Genomic DNA, 15,611 nt, shown 5'->3' on the forward strand with positions numbered 1-15,611 from the left:
ACCCAGAACTGCCAGGCCTCCTCTCCCATACGCAGACCACCACCACCCAGCTCCTGCCTCCCAGAGCACCAGGGCCTGCGGCAAGGTACCCGGGCAGTCAGGTCCTGGCTGGCGCCACACTTAAGTACATGTGGGGAAAATATGGGAAAGAAACAACGACAGACCAGTGGGGTCAAGTCAGAAAAAGGACTTGTAAAGAACATGTTTACACGTGTTTACCTGGCATAACTTCTATAAGGGAAGCAGTATCTGAGAGGAAAGGAGGGGAGGGAAGGAGAAAAAAAGCAAGCAAGCAAGCTACTCTACCCTCTCTTCACCCCACCCAAAACCGACCCCCCCAAAACTCCAAAGCACCCCTGTACAGGCAGAGCTCCTCAATCTCTCATCAGAGGTAGAGACGAGAGCAAAAGTGGCCCTCGCAGGGCTGCTCTTCCCAACTGGGAAAAGGGCAGAAGTGCAGCGCCGGCAGCCAGACGGGGCCTTGTCCTCAGTCCACCAGTGTCTCAGGGCTACATAAGGAAGCTCTGACTCTGGCATTAGCGCTGGCCCAAAGTTGTATTTGGCACAAAGCAAGCCTGCATCTGTAAGCTACACTCTCTGTTTACACAAGTCACAATGCTGAACTCTCTCTTCTCGGGACAGGGAGTTCTTTCTTAAGCTGTGAAGCACAGTTCACATTATATGCCTGTTAATAGGTCCATATTTGTTTTTCCTGGTGGCTTTTCAGACTGGTGATCACTTTAATAAACTTCACCATAATAAAGTCTGAGGGCAGTGTCTGAATACAAAGTCCATTTCTCTGGCCTGCCATTTTTTCAACAGACTTTTTCCTCGGTATGCCACTTCTCGTTTCTCAAGTCCCAGTAACAAGCAATAACCTGGCTGTGCACCGTCTGCAAAAGCACAAGCAAGGTCAGGCTCCCCTGCAGCACTGAGCCCCCGAAGCAGGCACCCAGCCCAGATGCAAAGGACCCGTATGACCCATGCCCTTCTCCCCCAACAAGAGAAAAGCACTTTAAAACAAAAATCAGAAGTCTACATCTTCAGGAAGCAAATCAGTTAAAAAACACATTCCAACTAAGCCTTGCAAGTAAAAAACAAGGGAGTAAGCTAAAGGAGGAGGAAAATCAAACTGCGGCAACAATATGAGAAGAGGCAACCCACCCTTCCTTTACTGAAAGACTCGGAGGACAGTCAAGAACTGAAACAGATGCCCTACACGGACTCCCCAGTCTCTGGCAGAATTCAATGTTAGCGCTAACCTATGTGTAAAGTAGTCCGAACTAAGAGTTCAACTCAGAATTTTAGGGGGGGGGGAAATAAACGGGTCAGGGACAAGGCCGGTGCCCTCCATGCCGCTCAGCCTCCTGCTGCCTGGTGCCCCTCAGACCCAGTACTAGCTCCCCATCCTAACCCCCCATCCTATTGTCCTGAAGTAACAGAAACGCATGCAGCGTGAACAGGAGGACACTGGTTGTGGAGGCAGCACAGAGAATTAAGAAATAAAGACAGGCAGAGCCGCTCAGATCCCACAGGAAAGGAGGGGAGCACTGCAGATCAAAAATGACAAAGACCTGGGGAAACGAAGGCACTAAAACAGCCACCTTCCCATGAAGGTTTGATCTAATGTTTAAGTGTCTCCTGGGATGGTTTTCTACTACGATTCCTCATGGAGAATGGTATTCCACAACTAACAACTCCTAACCTCAATACAGCCAGCGACCCTCAGCACTCCCATTACAGACCCAGAAAAAGAAGGAGCTGGTGGAGCACAGGCCTCGGCTCTGCAGCTACAGGACGAGGCAGCCTCTGAAGCCATCTATTCAAGAGGCAACACAAAATCAGGGACTGAACCTAAGGCCCTCCTCCCCACAGCCTGCCCACCTGAAAACTGGGATAAACTAAAATCCCTTTCTGCGATCATTCAAATCCTCAGAGCCTGGCCAAGGCTGTCAAATAAAACCTATCTCAGGCCTGGTCATCAAAGGCCTGCAGAGAAACGCACCTAAAAGCAATTTTAAATAAAGAGACAATAGATAATAGATAGGGAGGTAGGTAGGTAACAAAATGTGAGGGAGCAGGAAAATAGAAGATGAGAAACAAATCGAAAAAGGAGCGGGGGGAAAAAAAGCCTTAAACGTAATCGCCGAAACAAAACTCCCAGAATTACAATGGGTTGTTGCCAAATAAGCCACAAATTCATGGCCAAAACTAACTTGAGGCTGGCAGGGACTGGCAGCAGCCGAACCCGCTGATCTCCTGGCCAGAGGAAAAGTTGTTGGGAGCCAGCGAAGATGAAACAGAAAAGGAAAAAAAAGAATATAATTAATAATAATAGCTAACATTTACTACTGAGCACTCTTTTAAGTGCTTAGTATGTATTAACGTCTGTGTATTAATCCCACTTAATCCTCACAAGAATCCTATGAGGCAAACACCTGTGTCTCCCCATTTTAGAAATTTGAAAACTGAGGCCAAAGTAGTTAGATAACTTGCCCACGATTGCAGAGACATCAATATCAATCAACCAGGTGTGTGCCAACCACATGTACTCATGCACACGGTAGGACATGCACAGACACACCATCATTCAGGAAATACCTCTGAAGGTTTTCGATCTTCATGTCTGGAGCAGGAACCTCTCCTGTGCTGGGATCGGGAATTCTGTGACCAAGTAGTTGAGAGGCCTAAAGACAAATACCCAAAGAGGAACAATTAAAAGTACACAAATCACAGTGTGTTCATGGGCTTTTGGTTATTTTAAAGATTTTATTTATTTGAGAGAGGGCGAGTGAGAGTGAGCAAGTGAGCGAGCAGGCACCGGCAGGAGCAGAGAGAAGGGGTGGGGGCGGGAGAGAGTAGACTCCCTGCTAAGCCCTGCTCAGCCCCAGGCTTGATCCCAGGGTCCCAGGATCACAACCTGAGCTGAAGGCAGACCCTTAACCAACTGAGCCAGCCACCCCGGCACTCCCACAGGAGCTTTTTTAACCAAATTCAGCAAGGCTAACCTCAGCGCCTCCACACAACATAAGCAGCAATGCTCCTCCACTCCCAGTACTTCCTTAAACCACACACTTTCCAGAGCAGGCCTAACCAGATCCCTCCATCCTCGCTGTGTAGCCCAAGTAACAGCACACAGGAGGGGGCATTTTAAGCTATCACCCATGCAGAGCCTTCATCTATAAGCCTGCACTTCAAGAGGTTCCACGTCTCTCACATTGGTAAATACAATGTGAAAAGCATTTGAGTTTTCAATAAACTTTCTAAATGCTAGATCATTATGTTAAATCATAATGCCACCCCCCAAAACATTAAAAAACAGTTCTGACTCCACAAAACGTAAGAATTTTGCATGGCCTGAAACGGGGAAGCTCAGACTGCACCAGACTAAGTGCTATGGCCAATTAATTTTTAAAATTGCCTACTCACCTTGCCCAAAAAAAGTGCGAACGGGGTCTTTTCTGTGTGTTTCTTCCACAACTAACTAATGCTCTACGATCCAGCTACTCCCCCACCAAGACACAGAATCCAGAAGCCCTACCAGAGCACCCATATCTCCTAAATGCCACCATGTCTAAGCCCCTCTCAGGCCTAAGACCTCTTTTGCAGCATGAACTCTATCCAGCTTGAGATGCTCCCTCAGCCTGGGTGGGAATTCTCTTTCCTGGTATCTACTCAGTGCTAACTTCAGTCTTCTATGAACCCTGAACACATTAGCATTTCTCCTTCTTGCTCCAAGTATTCTCCCCATGGAGCTGTCATCCCTGCCCCTGGGTCTTCCCAATGTGCCCAGGAGACTGTCAGACTCGCATTTCCACTCTCACCTCCTTGCCAAGCTCCAGGTCCACGTTCACCTTCAGATAAGACATCAACTCCAGGATTCCTTAGGTCAATCAACTCCACACGATAAAAACTGGCCTCAACATTTTACCCAAACCTGTTATTCCTCTTCTATTTCTACTTTGATGAATACCACTACCATTTCTACCAGAATTCAGAAATCTAAGAGTCATCCTAGACTCTCTTCACTCAGGATACATCCAACCATTGGCCGAGTTATATTCAGTGCAACTACCAATACCTCAGAATCCCCGCCTCCTCTCACTTGTTTTATTGGTCAACTGCAGTGGCTTCCTGTCTGTGGGTACCTTACCACCACCAGAGAGCTGAAACAGCCCTCACAACTGCCCCTGGCAGGTGCTGAACTTCCTCATCACTCACCTCTAACCTGAACACATACTGTACTGTTTCCCAGAAAATAACAAACCACCACAAAATAAAAGCCCAAACCTAAAGGAACTGCCTTCAACCAATAAAATCATTTGCCACTCAAGTAGGAAGCTTTTATCTCTGTGGATTCCAGAGACGAGGGACACAGAATCAAAACACCTTAAGACCTTGGAGACTTTAAGAAACAGATTCTACACATAAGCCTATCATCAGATTTGCAATGACGGAGACTAAAGGAGATTTCCAGGCTCCTCTGACAGATGGGGGTAGTACCCTTGATCACCAGTTCTGAAGGCTTTTACTGGGTCAACTGACTGCTGTTAGGTTAGCAAAATTACATTTCCTACAGGTGGCCCTACTGTACTTTCGGTAAATATTTTATAAAATTCTTCCTTAAAGAATAGTAAGTATGTCTCTTTAGACTCTAATCAGTAAGAATGTTTCACTCCAACAGTGAAGGAAATATTCTGGGCACACAGGAGTGCAAACCCAACTTGCAAAAGCTCTATGTCCAGTCATCAGCGGAAAAAGTAGAGACAGAAGCCAACTCAGGAACCTGGAGAGGCAGGCAGATGGTTCATGTCTTCAGACAGGTCTCTTTTCACCCTCTGGTCCTGCAGGCCCTCCTCCGGCCAGGCCACAGGCCAAGAAAACAGACAGAAGAGTGCAAACAACAACTCTAGAAGGATGCCCAACTGTTTGTGGAGAGGAAAGAAGATACAGGGCAAAAAGGCAAGGCCCCTTTCCTTTGAATCACTAGGAAAAGGATTATAAATATAAGAAAACCAGAAATTTTAGAAGAATCATTCCACTGCTATACTTTAAAAATGAATATAGAGTGAGGGGAGGGGAGTCTTTACAGTCAAATACTTTCAGAGTTAAAGCAAAAAATAAATTTGCTCATTTTTTTAAAAAGTTTTATTTAAGTGATCTCTATACCCAATATGGGGCTCAAACTCAGGACTCCAACATTAAGAATTGATGCTCGGGGCGCCTGGGTGGCTCAATGGGTTGAAGCCTCTGCCTTCTGCTCAGGTCATGGTCTCAGGGTGGAGCCCCACATGGAGGGGGGGGGGAGGTTGTCTCTGCTCAGCAGGGAGTCTGCTTTCCTTCCTCCCTCTCTGCCTGCCTCTCTGCCTGCCTCTCTGCAGACTTGTATCTCTGTCTGTCAAGTAAATAAATAAAATCTTTTAAAAAATGGGAAAAAAAAAGAATTGCATGCTCTTCTTTTTATAAATATTTTATTCATTTATTTGAGATTGAGAGAGAGTGCACAAATTGGGGGTGGGGGGGAAAAGAAGCTCCCCCCTGAGCAGGAAGCCTGACATGACTAGGGGCTCAATCCCAGGACCCTGAGCCAACCAGGCACCCAAGAATCACATGCTCTTCTGACTGAGCCAGCCAGGTGCCCCCAAATTTGCTCATTCTTGGTTTTTGTGTCACTCTTGCCTCTTCTTGGGGATCTGTCGTAAGTCCCCCCCAGGTAGTTTCCCAGATTTCCAGGAAGTACACAGTTTTGCTGGCCAAGAACACAATCCAAGTAATGGCAATCACTTAAAAACTTTTCCTAGGACTGCTTCTATATTCTTGAAAATGTCTGGGCCACATTTGCTTTTAAAACCAGGAATCCAAAGATGCTCCAAATTTGGTATCTGATAGTAGTAATATCCAAGGGAAATGCTGGTCCACCCAGAAATAATCTGTCCCTCCTCCTTCTAATTTAACTAATGCAAAAGAAAGGAGAGAAAAAGTAATCTATTGAACTCACTTTGCAGAAAGGGAAAGACTGGCAAAAAAGCAAAATTTAAATTTTAACTGACAAAAGGGATGTTCATTAGAGCCAAAAGCCAGTAATCACCTAAATATCCACAAACTGAATGAGTAAACATATAGTGGTATCCATACAATTTACTAACCAAATTATGGTATATGCATACAATGGAGTACCACCCAGCAATAAAGAAAAAAAAAAAATGAGCTAATGATACATACAACATGATGCTGGAATCATTCTGTGATGAAAGACAAAGAATACATATTGCATTATTCCACTTACGCAAAACTCTGGAAGGTAACAACTAAGCTATGTAACAAAGTAGATCAGAGGTTGATTAGGAAAAAGACAGAAGGAGTATCTTGAGTGTTATGATTTCATGGGTATAAACATTTCAAAATGTAACGAAAGTGCATACTTTAAACGCATGCAGAAAATAAGTGATGATTTTCTACCATCCGTTAACAGTAAAGGAAAAGATAATGCTCTATTTTACTTCACATAGGTAATTTGCATATAGGTGAGAATCTGCATAGAGAACTAGAGGATCCTTCCATGTCCAACAGCAGGTATTTGTTACCTGTAATCCCTTTTCTGGTTTTTCTTGCTTTTAAGCACTGTCAAGAGCCATCAGGCCCAAGTCAGAGGTGACTATTTACAACATACAGTATACCTAAGTTGGTATTGTGCACACAGCAGATTCTCAAAAAAAAATTTTTAAGTGGAAAAAAGTATAGTGTTGTTGAGAACAGCCATGCTTAACAAGAATCACCACCACTGTAACTCAAAAACTGAAGGTGGCAGGCACCAAGAATATACCTGTTTTACTTACTAGAAGACAGGTTTTGCTTTGTTCTTAAAGACTGATCTACTTATTTATCTTAGAGAAAACAACACAAGCGAGCAGGGCGATTGGGGGGTGGTTGGAGAGAGTCTCAAGCAGACTCCCCACTGAGTGAGAAGCCCAACTCAGAAATGGATATTAACCCTGAGATCATGACCTGAGCCAAGATCAAGAGCCATACGCTCAACTGACTGAGCCACACGCTCAACTGACTGAGCCACACAGGTGCCCCTAGAAGACAGGTTTAAAGAAAAAAAAAAAAAAAAAAAAGATATGTTTTTGAGTTCTGGGAAAACAAGGACATGGAAAATAAAGCAAGAATGCATTTAAAGGGGTGCCTGGGTGGCTGAGTGGGTTATACCTCTACCTTCTGCTCTGGTCATGGTCAGCCCCGCATCAGGCTCTCTGCTCAGAAGGAAGCCTGCTTTCCCTTCTCCCTACTTGTGAACTCTAGCTGTCTGTCAAATAAATAAATAAATAAATAAAATAATTTTTAAAAAAAGGAATGCATTTAAAGACAACTTGCTGGGGCCACTGCCTCCTGACAGGAATGCACCAGCATCTACAGAAACATTCACAGAAAGCCTACGGGCCAAGAGACTCAGGTCTTGACAGCATTATACCAGTTTTCTCCACAGCAATGCTCTCTCAAGTGGTCAAGAAGCTCCCAGAGTATTACTCAAGCAAAATAATTTGCAACCCCTTTTAATTAAAAAAAAAATAAGTTAAGTTACAGAAATCTTTTTTTTTTTTTAAAAGTATGTTGGGTGAAAAAAAAAACAAAAAACAGAACCAAGAGTATTTCAAATCCCACAAGGACCAGGAGATAGTGATTTATGCTACAGCAAAACCTCTAGACACCTGTAAGTTCTTAAAAACCATGTGCTAAGATCACATTTTGTTGGTACTGCATTTTGTTTTTGTTTTCAGAATGTTAACATTTAGTGGCAAATTAAACTAAGAATATAGCAAGTAAAATTCTTTTTTATTTTCTCGTTACTTTCAGGAGTTGGGAACTCTAGAAATTTGACAATGATGTCCAAAATTACTTCACTGTCCATACACAAAACAGGATTACTTAAAGTCCACTCTAGTGACAAGTTTAAGTGACTTTAAAAATTCTGGACATATATACCATTTTAGAACAATTCTCTATTAAACACTGGAAAGAATGATTAGACAAAGCATCTTATTTTAATGGCCCTGAACTCCCACTGAAACAGAGCTCTGTGGGGTAACAATCAAAGTTATAAAAAACTTACAGATCACAGCATCATGAGCATGGACCCGTATGTGCACAGAGCACTCAACCCTGTTTTTCAGGTCCTACTAGGCAGGTATCTCGAACATTCTCCTTTGAAATTAAAAATAGCCATGCTTCTTGCCCTAGATCTAAAATAAGGAAAAACCTCAAGAGTAAATCGACTACCCACTGCACACACTCCACTGGTAACCCGTGTGTGATGAGCAGGTTGTGGAGCCCACGAGAGGTTCAGAAATCAGAACGAATGGTGGTCTGGGTGTTGACACCACCACAAAATGCAAACTCTGAAAGAACTGCACCACTCACCAAATACCGAATCTCCCAGGTCTCCAACACTGCTTTGCTTCTAGACACGACATCACATGCTGGTGTCTTCAGGAATGTTAAACCAGCTTAACAAAGAAAGGCACTTAGGGACCAATGAGTATCGGATGGCGGGGCAACTGGTGTCACAGAAGCACAGATCCAAGACACACCCCTATGCATTACTTCAAAGCTAGGGACAGCCCTGTGCAAATAAAGCAAGGCTGTGGAAATTCCCACTGGAAAGTAAGCAAATTTAACGTAGTTATTAACCATTTGCTTTAATTGATTGATAGAAGACAAGACTCTAATATAATTGCTATTTCTTGCAGAAGCTGACCCTACACTTTCCCCATCTCCTCCATCCCAGCATAGCTTAGCTCCACGGTCCAACTCACTTCCACATTCCAAAATACAAAAGCTTCATGCATATATCCAAAAAACTGGCTCAGGAATATTTCAACATAGATATACTTGTGCCTTCAACCAACGAACACACATGTGTTTCCCTTACCCAGTGCTCCTGCCGACATCCAAGTCCAATGGCTACAGAAGACTAGCCCATGGACTAGATCATTTTGTGCTAACTGCTCATATAGCCCAAGAAGATGCTGGCTCTGACTCTCAAAGCCAAGCCACACATTGGGTTCGAAAAGGGGCAAAGCCACCTCTGTGTGTCAGTACACATTCTGAAATATTTGAACTGAAAATCCCCTACATTTCAATAATGCCTACACAATCCCTGAGTGTTACAAGATGCAACTGATGGGGGGAAAGAACAAATTAGAAGTACAGTCAAATATGAATGGAAGTGGAAGCATGCAAAAGAGAAACCACTTAAGACCTGCATGAAGGTAACCAAGCACAGCCAACTGAATTAAGAAAATGACAGCAAGTTATGGAAAAATGGAAGGAAACTCATTAAATGCAATAAGACATAAAGAGGTACAAAGCGGAAGTAGATTTCATCCACTAAAATTTTGTTCTCTCATTGTTTACCTGTAAGCTGGAATAAAACTAAAGTCCTCACATAACTTTATGTTTACCACTCACCAATCTGAGTTACTAAATGCAGAATTAGTAGGTCTGAATTTTGCTCAGCACTCTTTTTCTGCACATTCATCATCACAGGTGATGGAGCAGAGCTCAGCTGCTAACTGGAGAAGACGACATGTTTCAGGGCTAGTACAGGTGTGGAAACTAGGTGACCAGAGGGTCCGCAAAGTATCTGGTTTCCAGACCCCCAGCAACACTCTCCAGGCCTTCCCACAGGGAAGTCAACAGTCCTGACAGTTATGAAATTCAACAGGAAAAGGAAGCTCTGCTTCACAACTTCAGGAAAAACTTTAAAGTGTCAGCACACTTCTCTCATTATTCATAATAAATAAATAAATAAATAGATAGATAGATTTTTTTTTTTCCTTTCCCTCTGTGTCTTTGAGAGGCACATTTAAAAACAACCCAAAAGGGACGCCTGGGTGGCTCAGTTGGTTGGGCGGCTGCCTTCGGCTCAGGTCATGATCCCAGCGTCCTGGGATCAAGTCCCACATCGGGCTCCTTGCTCGGCCGGGAGCCTGCTTCTCCCTCTGCCTCTGCTGCCACTCCGTCTGCCTGTGCTCGCTTGCGCGCGCTCTCTCTCTCCCTCTCTCTGGCAAATAAATAAATAAAATCTTTTAAATAAATAAATAAATAAAAGCAACCCAAAAAACCCAAAAACATCATTTACATTTGGCTCCCTTATTCCAGCCAAAAATCTCATATTTTGAAAAGAAAAAAAAAGTGTGCCAAATGGACAGTATTCATTAAGTAATATTTAATTCTTGTCTTACTTTTACAGAAAAAAAAAAAAATATATATATAGAAGAATGGTGATCAGAGCTGTTAATTGGCCTGAGATAACAATCCATAATTCCTGCCAAAAGAAAGGATACTCAGTGCTTTAATTAGCCTCTGCAGCTTTGCTGAAGATAAAAAATGCAATCTCCTTCAGGTTTTGGGAATACTGATAATAGCTGGTGGATCCCATTCCCACATTTGCCCAAAACTCCAAAGGACAGAAGATCCTGGGCTGGAAAGCAGGAAATGAAGGGTTTGTTTCCCGGAGCCACACCCTGGCACAATATGTAACTTCAACCTAGTGAGGGCCACCCAGTCCCAGGAGTCCAGCTATTACAAGGCACAGTCTGTGAACACCCCAATGCTATTCTGCCTAACTGTAGGGCAGCCCTCCACAGGGCACCTGGAGAAAGGCTTCAACAACTCCAACTGCAGCTGGATGAGGGCTTGCACTGGCACAGAAAATGCCCATCCATCCCCAACTGTAAATACCACACTGGTATTCCCCTGGATCAGGCCAGAAAACAAAGCAAAGGACTCCAGCCCAGAGGCCAGCAGGGCCCCGCCGTGGCTGCGGCTGGTGTTGTGGCCCCACACTGACGTCTGCAGCTGCCTCTCCTCCACTTGGACAAGTTCTGCATTGGGCTGGGAACTGCTGCCAAAATTCTGTCAGGGCTGCAGGCTGGAGAGGCTGGGGCGCAGCCACTGCACACACCCAACCCTTCTTGCAATCAGGACTTTCCAAGTGCCCAGACCTCCCTGAGGGCGGGCCCAGTTCTAGGGACCGCACTGCAAGGGCAGAAAGCACCCCAATCAAACCACCATGGGCTTACACAAAAAGATGGGCTCCAACGCAAATAAGCCAACTGGTACCAGAGGCCTCTGCTGTGAAGCAACTGCCCTCAGAGAGGGTTTGAAAGGGTATTCCGTGGTGTCCATATGTACGTATTTTTATAAGCTTTGGGATTCCAAGGGTACTTAATGAGACCTGTTTTTTTACTGTATCATCGTCTACCATAATTACCAAATCATTAAGCCTGGACAGACAGTCCAGTACTAGAGCATCAACATACACTTTATACTGAACCAAGTATATGACAAAAGGATAGCCCACCTACCTTCTAGTAGTGCTGTCATGATCTCCTCATCTAGCCTGAGTAGGACAGAACCCAGTTTTGTGGTCTACCTAGTTTAACCCTCCAGCCCTCTGTAAATATTAATACTCCTTAATGCTCTGACTCTACCTTCTTCAGGGAGGCCAGCACAGACAGTAATGTTTTTTGTTTTTTTTTTCCTTAAAGACTTATTTATTTATTTGACAGATAGAGATCGTAAGTAGGCACAGAGGCAGGCAGAGAGGGAGGAAGGGAAGCAGGCTCCCTGCCCAGTAGAGAGCCCAATGTGGGGCTCGATCCCAAGACCCTGGGATCACAACCTGAGCCAAAGGCAGAGGCTTTAACCCACTGAGCCACCCAGGCGCCCCGACAGGAATGTATTAAGAGGAAGTAGAAAATGGCTGTCAAACCATTAAGGTGACTTTTTTTTTGGGGGGGGGGAGACAGACAGAGATCACAAGGAGGCAGAGAGAGAGAGGAGAAAGCAGGCTCCCCGCTGAGCAGAGAGCCCGATGTGGGGCTTGATCCCAGAATTCTGGGATCATGACCTGAGCTGAAGGCAGAGGCTTTAACCTCTGAGCCACCCAGGCGCCCCCCATTAAGGTGACTTTTGATGGACACATTTTGGTGAACTTGGGCACTCTTTTCCTCCTTCTGTTCTAACAAGAGTTCTAGGTGGAAAATCCTATTTAGGTGAAATACCTGGTCTTCTAGGGCTGCAAGAATTCTTATGTTGGAGGCTCAGCCCCAGTTACCTCAAAATGTGACTACATTTGGATAAAAGCCTTTAAAGGGGTGATTAAGCTAAAATGAGGTCATTAGGGTTGACCCTGATCCTATCTCACTGATGTCCTTAAGAGGACATTTAGATGCAGAGATGCCAAGGATGCACATGCTCAGAAGATCATGTGAGGGCACAGTAAGAAGGCAAGCCAAGGAGAGAGGCCTCAGAAGACACCAGACTTGCTGACACTTTGATATGAGACTTCCAGAACCGTGAGAAAATAATTACCTGCTGCTTAAGCTACCCAGTCTGTGGCCGTTTGTTCTGGCAGCTCAAACAGACCCATACAAGGGCCTCTGGGGCTATCAGGATCCTCTGTGCAGCTGAGGAGTAGATTGAGCCATGGCCCACAACTGCACTGTTCAACACGGTCGTCAGTAGCCACATGCAACTTCTTTTAATGTACATTTTAATTAATTAAAACTAAACAAAATCTTAAAACCTAGAGTTCCTCAATTACAGCAGATAAGAACATTTCCATCCTGTTGGGCAGCTCTAGACCAGAGAGGGAAAGGCTATAAGTCTGAGAGAATGTTCCAGGAGAACCTAGTCTTCCATTTCTTTTTAGATTTTAGTAATCTCAGGGGGGCACCTGGGTGGCTCAGTCAGTTAAGTGTCTGCCTTCGGCTCAGGTCATGATCCCAGGGTCCCAGGATCGAGCCCCGCATCGGGCTCCCTGCTCAGTAGGAAGCCTGCTGTTCTCTCTCCCACTCCCCCTGCTTGTGTTCCCACTCTTGCTCTGTCTCTCTCTGTCAAATAAATAAATAAAAGATTAAAAAAAAAAAAAAGATTTTAGTAATCTCTATACCAAACGTGGGGCTCAAACTCACAACCCCGAGACTAGAAGTTGCATGCCTTACCGACTGAGCAAGCCAGGTGCCTCCAAGAGAACCTCCTCTAACCCAGCTCTCTCAGGGAAGAGATGAAGCAGCAATAAGAGCAAACACAGTGAGCATAAACCTGCTGCTTAATGCCAAAAAATATATTAAAACAGGACTCCAAGCCTTGTATCCAGCATTATTAGTATGTGAAAGTAATTCATGAAACCTTCTCCTGATTAATTCTGAACCTAAAAAGCAAGACATTTTTAAAATTGCTGTAGGACAAAATTGTGTATTCAAGCAAACAGCAAGCATTTATTGAGTACTTATGACTCCTGAGGACACTTTGATAGGCACCACAGGGGGCAGAAGAGAAATATCAGCATGTTTTTACCTCAAGGAGTAAAAAGCCTAAGTAAATATCAGAGCAAAAAACAGGTAGTGAGGGCTGTGTACAGATAAGCGCTAAGAAGTTCAGAAGGCTCTCCCAAGTGGTTTTAGCTGCCTGTGCCTGGGCACCCACCCTCAACACCTCTCCCTGAAATTAAAGGGAAGCCCTGCTCTCTGCAGCCCCCAAACCTCCATGCCTCTCCTTCCTTCACCCAGTTAACTCTTCCCCTGTGCCAAACATCAGCAGCTCCTACCTTCTGCCCCCATAGTCCCCGATTCCCTAGCTTGTCAAACCCAGCCTTTCATGATCTTGTCACAACTTAGCATTCCATGTACCCCAAACACCCAGCACCGCTCCAACAGCCACCAAATCTACATCCCACTGCCCCACGCCTGTCCCCAAAAACGCCTACAGAATGCCGTGTTTGAGGTCTTCTGGTTTTCATAGTTCCTTCCAGTAGGTTTCTCATGGCTGTCAATGTGGCCACCTTTACCAGCAAAGGCTTGCTGTCTATAATTTACAGCTTTTACTCTGCTGAAGACTTCCAGACCAGAAAACGGAAAACAATCCTGTTTGCCTAAAAACTATTTCATCCTTCAGGACCTGCCCAAATGTCAATCCTGTGTTTCCCTGGTCCTCATGTCCTCTGAATTTGTGCCTATATATATATATATACACACACACACACACACATTTCCAACAAGCGTCAAAGAGACATCTCTGTTACTCCCCTAATGACTGTCAGACCTAGATTTTATGTATGTCTAAGACAGAGTTCCTTGAAAGCAGCCTAATACCTTTCCCATCATGCAGCAGAGCAAGCAGGTTTCCCAAGTTTCATATGTAACCTAAAACATACGCCAACAGGCTGGAGCTCAGGCACTGTGCTAGGTACAAAATTCCCTTGTTATCTGAGAAGAGCTCTTTGGAGTAGTATGTTAGCTTCTCAATACACAGAAGCTGTATGACATTTATTTTGACTGCCTGGAAGCCAACTTCTGGTTCTCAGCTGCACTGTGAAAATACGAGGATGCCAGAGAGCAGAGATGCAGACAGGAGTAGTATTAAATACAGTCACGTTAAAAGTCAAGTGAAGAGCATGGACTCTTGCCTCACTAAAAACCTATACTTCATATTCTCACATCACACTCAATCTACCCCTGTCTCAGGTTGGACTAGTTGATAATTAACTGGCTTCAATTAAGTTCCCTCTTCATAAATAGCAGGTCTAAGTGCCATAAATGATGTTTAGGAAAAAGAGACATGCCAGTGACTCTTGGAACTGGCTTGTTCACCCTTGGATAACAAACAGGAAGCCTGAGGAATGCCCGCCTGCAGTCAACCTTACCAGAAAGACTTGGTTACAGACCTGCAGTCTCCCACTCAGAGGCCTTGGCTTTCTCTGACCTGCCTGATATGTGAAGGGCCTCAGCTATTTAAAGCATTACATTAAAAAATCATGTTTCTACACCAACCCAAACCCGGGTAGGCTCCAAGAACAACAAAGCAGGACTTACTGCCATTGTCGTCAGAATCCTCACTGCTGCTGGGAAGGCGACCTCGTTTCATGATCTCCCCGGGAAACAGCAGGCAGCCTGCAAAGCAATGAGACAGCACTTAACCCAAGATGATAATACACAATCATCAAGTTGTGCTTCAGATAGCAGCCCAGGATTTACAGCATACAAAAGCAAACAATTGGCTTTAAGTAGCATTTGAACTGTAAACAGCCAAAAGACCAAAGATACATAATTAGGTGCAATCTTTAACAGAACAGGTTCAAAGAGGGGGAGGGGTGGCGAAGTCACGAATCAGTAGGTCTCCTAAAGGTGCCACGTTTCTCTCTAGTTCCAGTGACATTATCACTACAACTACTCCAGGAGTCTTTTTAGCTGACTGGCAGCAAGCAAAGCAGAAAGAAACCTGCAGCAATGAGCACAGTGCCTCCTCACTACAAACAGATTCATATTTTACGTGTGTATATGGGGGATGGGGAGGAGGTTGTGCCTGAATGTGTGAATATTTACACTGCACTAGGCATGATTATGCTTCTCAGGCAAATTTTGCTAAAATAATCCTAAAAGCCAAATAACCTGGAGTTGCCGGAACAAAATAAATGGGGTATTAGGAAAGCAATTATCTCCTCCAGCCATCTCCGTCCCCTTGGCATTCAAAGCTCGATGAGGAAGGAACCAGACATAGTAGCCGATCCAGCCCCCTTCCCCTTTACTTGTGAGGAATGAAATCAA

At 44.5% G+C, this 15,611-nt stretch overlaps 1 protein-coding gene across 9 annotated transcripts in view; it reads right to left on the reverse strand.

Moving 5' to 3' along the window:
• Window positions 1–15,611, reverse strand: part of JADE1 (jade family PHD finger 1) — a 60,916-nt gene that overhangs the window by 27,715 nt on the left and 17,590 nt on the right. For 6 of the 9 annotated variants that reach the window (XM_044223984.1, XM_044223987.1, XM_044223986.1 and 3 more), the window contains 2 exons: window positions 14,880–14,957; window positions 2,602–2,687 (listed from right to left, as the gene is read on the reverse strand). In XM_044223984.1, coding sequence (XP_044079919.1) covers window positions 2,602–2,687; window positions 14,880–14,931 — 138 coding nt within the window. In that variant the 5' untranslated portion in view covers window positions 14,932–14,957. Of the gene's footprint in view, window positions 1–2,601; window positions 2,688–8,418; window positions 8,497–14,879; window positions 14,962–15,611 lie in introns of those variants that run through there. The other 3 variants (XM_044223989.1, XM_044223988.1, XM_044223990.1) reach the window with 3 other exon arrangements.

This window comes from Neovison vison, chromosome 11 (genome assembly GCF_020171115.1).
Source record: "Neovison vison isolate M4711 chromosome 11, ASM_NN_V1, whole genome shotgun sequence".
Classification (NCBI taxonomy): Eukaryota; Metazoa; Chordata; class Mammalia; order Carnivora; family Mustelidae; genus Neogale; species Neogale vison.